General features: G+C 41.6%; 1 protein-coding gene across 2 annotated transcripts; it reads left to right on the forward strand.

The window, feature by feature from the left end:
• The first annotated feature begins 9 nt into the window (after positions 1–9).
• On the forward strand, positions 10–5,577 carry LOC107148620 (cytochrome c oxidase assembly protein COX14). 2 transcript variants are annotated; one of them, XM_048802700.1, is made up of 3 exons: positions 43–142; positions 3,782–3,828; positions 5,161–5,577. In XM_048802700.1, the coding sequence occupies exons 2-3, from the start codon at positions 3,807–3,809 to the stop codon at positions 5,340–5,342; spliced, it is 204 nt and encodes a 67-aa protein (XP_048658657.1). In that variant the 5' UTR covers positions 43–142; positions 3,782–3,806; the 3' UTR covers positions 5,343–5,577. The 2 variants fall into 2 exon arrangements, with proteins under 2 accessions (XP_015348826.1, XP_048658657.1); XM_015493340.2 differs by lacking the exon at positions 3,782–3,828 and having other exon boundaries at positions 10–142.
• The last annotated feature ends 3,664 nt before the right edge of the window (positions 5,578–9,241 follow it).

Below are 9,241 nucleotides of genomic sequence, written 5' to 3' on the forward strand. Positions count from 1 at the left end.
TCGAAGTGGTTCCTGGGCCTTCACCCGCAGGAGTCTGGTTCCGGGCGTCGCTTTCGGCGTTGCTTAGGAGTTGTGCCGGCCGTGGCAGCGAGACGTAGCCTGCGGAGGTCTGGGTTGGACTCGAGGGAGCTGCAGCATCCAGGTACGCCTTTGGCCAGGGTTGAGCAGGGGCCGCCGATCCCACGGAAGACGCGGCCACCTGGGCCGGCGCTTGCTAACTCCACCGCCCCACCCGCCTGTTTGTGGGCTTCTGTGCCCTTGAGATCCTACGCGCGTTTGCTGCGCGGCTGCTTGCCCAATCCCCTTGAAGCCATAGGTCAGCCTTGCTACTCGTAGGGCTGGCCCTGTCAAACCTCAGTTATTGCCTGGCGCATGGGCCCTCAGGCTGCGACTACAAATGCTACCTGAGTCACAGTCCCTCTTCTTCGCTGGTGTAAATCTTCCCCACTTAAGAAGATAGCTCCACCCTTACACCTTTCTACCTCTTCGCATAGTGCCTCTTCGCATCTGCTCACGCACCGTCTTCTACCTTGAGTGACAGAATATATAGGATTCATAGCAAATCTGCATGAGCTCCTTTAGACAAAAGCTGTGTTTTATTTGCGGCCTTCCATAGCATGTGTGCTCCATGTTTCTAGTAGGAGATAAACAAGTGCATTTAGGTCTAGGTGATAGACCCATTCGAGGGAATGAGTTTACCGGAGGAGAAATCTGAACCTTGAAATCCTCCTATGTTTAGATGGCAGAAAGAGAAGAGCCGTTATAGCCTTTGCAAATTGCATCCCTATGGCATTTTCCTTAATGATTCTTCCGATAGTTTTTTCCTAGTTTTCTGAAATCTGCCGTCCATCTCCACCATTTCAGAACAGACCTAGCTTTGTGATTTATTGAAAAAATGGATTCCCCTTACATGAGAACATTATCCTGCTAGTTTCAAAAATTTCCTTCATTTCCAAGGTTAATCCTACTGCATATAGGCTTCTGATTTCATTTTCCTCCACCATTCTCAATCTAGTTCTCTTTCTACCACTTCACTTTTTTACCCTTAGTTAAGCCACCACCTTTTCACTCTTTAAAACATATTCAAACCTTACTTACCAATAAAAACAAAACTAGAATTTTCTTAATCTTATTGCCTTTGTGAGTACTGCTCTGTAATTCCCATTCCCTTAAGGAGCAAACCACAAGAACATCAGTTCTTATCTTTGGGGCAAATCCTTCTAATTATCTGTTTTTCTCTGATCCATCTAATTATCTGTTTTTCTCTGTTCTGGAAAAATGCTAGACATTTGAATGTTGAGGGGTTCATAGGCCTGTTGGGGCCATGACTGAGAATTTGTGCTCTCGATGCCTATACTGCCTGTTCCAGTTCAGTGACTAAAGTGACTTCTGCCATACCAGTGACCTAGTTGCCTATTCCCAAGCAGTGGTCCCTCCTGATCAGTCTTCATGGTTTTTGTTGTTTGGTACTGGGGATTGAACCTAGAAGCACTTAACCACTGAGCCACATCCCCAGCCCTTTTTATTATTTTTTATTTTAGACACTAAGTTGCTGAGAGTCAAGCTGAATTGCTGAAGCTGGCTTTGAACTCATAAGCCTCCAGTTGCAGCCTCCCTAGCTGCTAGGATTAGAGGCATGTGCCACCATGCCCCAGTCTTTTTTTTTTTTGGTACCGGGGATTGAACTTAGGGGCACTGGACCACTGAGCCACATCCCCAGCCCTATTTTTTATATTTTATTCAGAGACAGGGTATCACTGATTTGCTTAGTGCCTGGCTTTTGCTGAGGCTGGCTTTGAATTCACATCCTCCTGTCTCAGCCTCCCGAGCCACTGGGATCACAGGCATGTGCCACCACGCAGGCTCACTCATGGCTCCTCCTGGTGTTTTGCAGTAGTGGTTTCCAACTATTATTCTGGTCAAATACATTGGAAAGATATAGCATACTTCTGCCAGTGGCAATAATTTTGATATATCAGTAATTTTCAACCTTGAAGGGAGATGTAGCTAAATGAACCCCTCCAGATATTTCTAGAATTTCCTATATACTTTATCTTCTTAATTGTTTCTTTCATCAAACTTGCTTCCTTGGCCTATTTCTTTCTGGTCTTATCCCCTGCTTTGGTATCACTTGTTACCTTCATCTGCATCTCATATATAGCCTTCTCTCCCAAGAGCTATCCAGATTCTTATTTACATTTGCCTGATACACAAAGAAAAAAAGAACATAAACATCATCACATGAAAATTACATTTTAATTTTATTATGTTCAAACCAGCTCAGGATTTATTTATTTTATTTTTTTGTGGTGCTGGGCATTGGAATCCAGGGCTTTGCATATGGTAGGCAATCATCATTAAGACACAAGCCTCCAGCCCCTTTGATCTTGACTGACACCACCACCTCTCATTGTTAATACACAATATGCATACCCCTTTCTCCTCTTTTTTTTTTTTTTGGTGCTGGGGATTGAACCCAGGGTCTTGTGCATGCAAGGCAAGCAGCTGAGCTATATCCTTAGATATACCAGCTGAGCTGTATCCTCAGCCCCTCTTGTGCTTATTTCTGTGAACAGAGTTTCTTAACTTGGAGATATTTTCAGTTTTGTCCTATTCCATTCAGTTGCTAAATCCTGTATTTATAAAGTAGCTTTTGCATCTGTCCTATCCATTTCTTCTGCATTAGTTTGGTGAAGAGTTTTTGCTAATTTGAAAATGGGAGCAGCCTCAGGATGGATTAGACCAGAGAATTAAGTGAGATTCTAGATACAGGTTTGTGTTTGTTAGTTGGTCTTGTATTACTCTCTAGAGGAGCCACACCATCCTATTCCTTTGTTGGCTGATGAATGCTTCCAGCTGTTTCCCTCCAGCCCCTCAAAGAGACTGAGCTTCTGGCCAGGTTAGGGGAGATAGCAGGAGAAAGACTAAGTGCACCCTGGTTCAGTGGCATACACCTGTAATCTTAGCTACTTGGAAGACTGAGGAAGGAGGATTATAAATTTGAGACCAATCTCAGTAATTTAGTGAGACCCTGCCTCAAATAAATAAATAAATGGGATGTAGCTTAGTGGTAAAGCTCCCCTGAGTTCAATCCCAGTACAAAAAAAAAAAAAAAAGTTTGAGACCAACCAGGGCAATTTAGCGAGACCATGTCTCAAAAACTAAAAACAGTGGCTGGGGTTGTAGCTTAGTGGTAGAGCACTTGCCTAGCACTTGTGAGGCACTGGGTTTGATCCTCAGCACCACATAAAAATAAATAAATAAAATAAAGGTATGTGTCCATCTATAACTAAAAATATTTCTTAAAAAAAGAGAGAAAGAAAAAGGGCTGGAGGAATAGCTCAGTGGTTAAGTGCCCCTGGATTCAATCCCCATTACTGCAATAAATAAACAAACAGTTAGATAAGTAAATAAATAATTGAAGTAGAGGTTGAGTGAAACCTGCTGGCTGCAGTCTCTGTCAGGTCCTTGTTTACTACCTTAGGGTAGTGGCCTATGCGCTTATGTTTCTTCACTGTTTCATGCACAGTTTGAGGTCATAATCTGAACACATCCCTTTGTCATTTTGAACTTTTGTCATTTGGTTTTCTTCCTCTGATCTTCTTTAATGTCTCTTGCCATAGTGGAATTGTAATTCTAAGAAGCTGTGCCTCAGCTCATCTTGGGATCTGTCCTCAAGTCAATGTTCATTCCTTAGGACTCACCCTGAGAAGCATGCACTTGTCTCTTACCTTACCTTAGGCTCCCTAAACCAGCTAATCTTGAGTTTATTTTATTTCAGATTTTTGACTTTTTGTTTGTTTGATATGGAGTCTCACTGTTTCCCAGGTAGGCCCTAAATCCCTGGGCTCAAGTAATCCTCCTGCCTCAGCTTCCCGAGTAGTTAGGATTACAGGCACATTCTGCCACACCTGGCCCCCAATTTTTTGTTGAAAGAAACTTATCCTAGCCGAGCATGGTGGCACATGCCCATAATCCCAATGACTCTGGAGGCTGAGGTAGGAAGATTCCAAGTTCAGGGCCAGCCTCAGCAATTTAGCAAGCCCCTGTGCAATTTAGTGAGACCCTGTCTCAAAAAATAATTTTAAAAAGGTGGCAAGGACTTGGGATTTAGCTTATCAGTAAAGTGTCCCTGGATCCAACCTCTAGTGCCAAAAATAAAAATAAAAACCCTGATTTAAGACCTAACTTGGAAACCTGACCACTGTGTGGAGATGTGTGTGTGTGTGTATACTTTTTTTTTTTTTTTTAAGTACTGGAGATTGAACTCAGGGGCCCTTTTCCAGTGAGCATCATCCTCAGCCCTTTTTAAATTTTTTGAGACTGGGTCTTTCTAAGTTCTTGAGTCTGACCTTGAACATGCAATCCTCATGCCTTAGCTTTCCGATTAGCTTGGATTACAGGTATGTGTCACTATGCCCAGCCTAAGATTTTTTTTTTTTTTTTAAATTTTTTTGTAGCTGTAGATGAACAGAATGCCTTTATTTTAATTGTCTGTTTTTATGTGGCACTGTAGATCGAACCCAGTGCCTCACACATGCAAGGCAAGCACTCTGCCACTGAGCTACAGCCCCAGCCCCTAAGATTGTTTTTATAGGGGAAAAAAAATTGGATATTGCCTGAAAGATTCCCATTTGATCCTCCTAAGAGAATAATTTACTGCAAATGTTTAAACCCTGGCTATTTCCATTAGTTTTCTACAAGCCAGAAGAAACAAAACAAAACAAAAAACTGGTGCATGCTTTAAGTAATGTACCAGTTAAGAACAGTTCTGGGTGGATCAGTCACTTCTCTCCACAGATATGGAGGGCCATTAGCTGTGATAGTATTCATATGCATCCAGTTCTAGCCTGGTGTCTGTATCTCTCTTTTTGCAGTACTGGGGATTGAACCTGTGGCCTTGTGTGTACTAGGCAAACGCTCTGCCACTAAGCAACATTCCCTAGCAATGTCTGTTTATATGAAAATATCTGTCCTTTTGAATCAGAGTTCCCAAGTGATGTCTAGTATCCTTATTAGACTGCTTACACTTGGTGGCCTTTCCATATAGAGTACAGACAGACTAAGCAAGGCCCATAAGTTATGGAATGCCCTACACAGGGAGATGGACTGGGTAGATAAGACCTTATCCTGGGGTTTAAATCCAATTTGTCTTTGTAGGGGACAACATGCCAACTGCCAAGCAGCTAGCTGACATTGGCTACAAGACCTTTTCTACCTCCATGATGCTTCTCACTGTGTATGGGGGCTACCTCTGCAGTGTCCGAGCCTACCGCTACTTCCAGCTGCGCAGTGCCCGGCGCCAGGCTGCGGAAGAACAGAAGACCTCAGGAGTCCTATAGAGCTGGAGGCACTTTTACTCTTGAACACAGAGGCCTGAGGCTTGCTTTGGAAAGACCTTTCCTATAATCATTTTCAGGTTGAGAGGACTAGAGCCCTGATGGTTTTCAGTCTCTGCTGAAGAAAATACCCATGATTTCTCTAGTACTGACAGTTTGACAGTTGTGGTGGAGGCTATTGAATCATAATAGGAATGTGAGAGTGAAGTATATCCACAGAATTAAATATGTTGCCATATCTGTGTCTTGGCGTTTTTGTTTACCCAAATAAATGTATGGACCACAGAAGTAGAGCGTTGACTACTGGTTTTCATAGACTAGAGAGCTCAATATTCATTTCATGAATAATGAGAGTTTTTAGCAACAGTAGCATTAGCCCTCATGATCTCAGAAAGACTGTCCCAGTATTTATTTATAGTTTTTATTTATTTATTTTTGGTGCTTAAGATTGAATCCAGGCCTTGTGCATGCTAAGTTTGCACTCTACCACTGAGGTATGCCTTCAGCCCCTGTCCCAGAATTTATATAAATCCCCTGAAAAAAAACTAAGCTCTTTGGACTGTGACTATTCGTGGACCAATAACTTGTCTAGGGAATGGGATACTCTGGTCAGCATGACTATACTTGTACCTACCTTTGTGTTAGGAAGACAGAGGCCCTTGTTTGACAGCCCCAATAAAACTGTATGAAGTGAAAGAGGGATAGTTCCCAAAATAAAAGGCTTTCGGGAAGCATATATAGTAAATATCCCATTGGGTGCAGAATTAGTATTAAGTTTTGAACTATGCTACTGCACAGGAAATCAACTTCTAAGTCTTCCAGAAATGTAAAGATTTGAAAGAAAATTCACTGCATTTAAGTAAAACCTCACTATGAAGAGAGAAATTCTTGCCATTATTCCATTTAGAGTTTTATTTTTTATTTTGAAATAGCTTCTCACCAAGTTGCTAAAACTGACCTCTAATTTGTAATCTTCTGACTTCAGTCTCCCAAGTCCGTGGGATTACCATGGTGTGTGCCACCATGCCCAGCTATAAACCTCCTTGAATAAAACAAAAAACAGCTTTGGTGGCTAAGGATGTAGCTCAGTGGTAGAGCACTTGCCCAGTGAGGCCCTGAGTTCAATCCCAGCACAATAAACCTCCACCCCTACTCCAAAGCCTTCTGTATCCTTAGCTACTTTACTCTCTTCTTTGGTGTGTTAACTGGGGACTCTGCTGCCTCCTGTTTTCTCATTTGCTATATGTTAAGTAGGATCACCATTCTCCCAGTTTCCCAGTGCCACTTTGAAGTAGTGACTAGGACTTCCTTATCCAAGTAGAAAAATTAGTCCTTTTAAAATCGTACTGAGGATTGAACCAGGGCTTTGCATGTGCTAGGCAAGCGATCTATCACTGTGCTACATCCCTAGCCCTAAAATGAGCCCTTTTTTTTTTTTGGTGGGGGGTACTGGAGATTGAACTCAGCCATTGAGCCATATCCCCTGCTCTATTTTGTATTTTATTTAGAGACAAGGTTTTACTCAGTTGGTTAGCATCTTACTTTTGCTAAGGCTGGCTTTTAACTCAAGATTCTGCCTCAGCCTCCTGAGCCACTGGGATTACAAGCCCTCACCACCACACCCAGCTTTTTTTTTTTTTTTAATACCAGGGATTGAACCCAGGGGTGCTTAACCACTGAGGCACATCCCCAGCCCTTTATATTTTTTATTTAGCAGCCGGGTCTCATGAATTTGCTTAGGGCCTTGCTAAATTGTTGAGGTTGGCCTTGAACTTGAGATCCTCCTGCCTCAGCCCTCCCTGAGTCATTGTGGTTATATGTGTGTGCCACCACACCTGACTTTATGATAGTCTTGTACCAATAATGTTATTCTTGCTCTCTATTCAAACCCTTGTAGCACTCTAGATTTCAATCCTAATCCAATAGTATGCACATAATTCCGTCTCAAAACAAGATCCTAATTCCTGTGATTGATTCTCAATTCATTATCATCTAAAGCAAACTATAGTCTATGCCTTTGGGCTAAATATTTCTTCACTATCTCCTATTTCTCATTATGAAGTCTTGGGTAGTATAGCAATTAATACAGAGCATAACAGATATTACAGTGGTTAAAAATACAGATAATAAGGCTGGGGTTGTGACTCAGGTAGAGCGATCACCTACGATACGTGAGGCACTGGGTTCGATCCTCAGCACCACATAAAAATAAAGATATTGTGTGTACCTATAACTAACAAATATTTTAAAAAACAGATAATATGCCAGCTGAGGCAGGAGGATCACAAATTCTAGGGCAGCCTGGGCAACTTGAAGACCGACCCTGCCTCAAAATAAAAAATGAAAAGGGCTGGGGATGTGGCTCAGTGGTTAAGCACCCCTAGGGGTTTAATTCCTGGTACCAAAAAAAAGGTTGGAGATGTAGCTCAGGGGTAAAACACCTCAGGGTTCAATCCCCAGTACCACAAAAAAGAAGAGAAAAGAAAGACAATGGGTTGGACTCCTTACTAGTTATTTGACCTCCAGTAGGTTAACCTCTTTTTGCCTCATCCTTGTTACATGTATTTAACTCTTATATGCCTGGCATATAAGAGCTGTGTTGGCTTCCGCTTTTAAAAAATTTGGTCACTTGGTTGCACCTTTTGTCGGATAAACTGGGCCAACCAATTCAGACTGTATTAACAAAGCAATTGTTCATATTCCAGAAAGACAAAATATATAAGACTTTTTAAAGCATTTTCATTCATATTTCACACTAATCTATTCAACAATATGGCAAGTTGAGGAGCTAAACATAAGACCTGTCATTTAGTTTTTCCAATTAGCTGTAACCAAATGATTAGAACTTCAAGTTCCCCTTAATGATGCATATTAAGTCTTTAAAATCTAGTTGCTCAGTAAGGTTAGTAGTGTCAATATCCTTAATAATGTTTATGAACATTAAGTTGGGTATCTATCTCATTCCTTTTTTAAAAAAATATTTTTTTTAGTTGTAGTTGGATACAATACCTTTATTTCACTTATTTTTTATGTGATGCCGAGGATCAAACCCAGGATCTCACACGTGCGAGGCATGCGCTCTACCGCAGAGCCACAACCCCAGCCCTGTATCCCATTCTTAACATCTACTCAGACTCATAACAATCTTAAAATGTAACTTGAAGTTTCTTTGGTTAATAAAATGAGAAACACAGATATCTAACTAAAGGTGTCTTAGCTTTTGGGCTGAAGATATGGCTCAAAGAACTTTCCCACCATGTGCTAGGACCAGAGTTTAATCTTCAGCACTGAAAAACAAACACAGGAAGGGGTAGGTGGGCTGATAGCTCTCAACCAAAGCCTTTGGTTTCACTATACATGCCTCCCCTTCAGTATTGGAAATTGAATTCGGGGGCGCTTTAACCACTGAGCTACATGCCCATTCTGTTTTATTTATTTTGAGATAAATCTAGCCTTAAAGTTCAATCCTCCTGCCTCACAGGCACGTGCCCAGCTAGTGTGTATGTGCTTTTATCTTCACAGCATTGTTCTTTTTTTTTTTTCTTTTCTAGAGGTAGAGAGAGAATTTTTAATATTTATTTTTTAGTTATCAGCGGGCACAACATCTTTGTATGTGGTGCTGAGGATTGAACACGGGCCGCACGCATGCCAGGTGAGCGCCCTACTGCTTGAGCCACATCCCCAGCCCAACACAGCATTGTTCTTGTGACCCATCAAATATGTTTACTTTTTTAAAAAAACATAAAACCCTAAAATGTAGGTACGTTTGACTTTCCCCAGCATAAACAGAAAGGAAAATTTTGGTATTCAGCTTCTCTTGAATCAGACCTAAAGATATTCTTAATTAGCTTATGATTTGAAATTAGTGACAGGAGTTACTAAAAAGGTTGAGACAGTAGGAG

This window comes from Marmota marmota, unplaced genomic scaffold (genome assembly GCF_001458135.2).
Source record: "Marmota marmota marmota unplaced genomic scaffold, marMar, whole genome shotgun sequence".
NCBI lineage: Eukaryota > Metazoa > Chordata > Mammalia > Rodentia > Sciuridae > Marmota > Marmota marmota.

Coding starts and splice junctions, on each gene's coding strand:
- LOC107148620 (XM_048802700.1), top strand. CDS start 3,807: ATGGAGTCTCACTGTTTCCCAG. Junction 3,829..5,160: donor GGAGTCTCACTGTTTCCCAG/GTAGGCCCTAAA, acceptor TTGTCTTTGTAG/GGGACAACATGCCAACTGCC.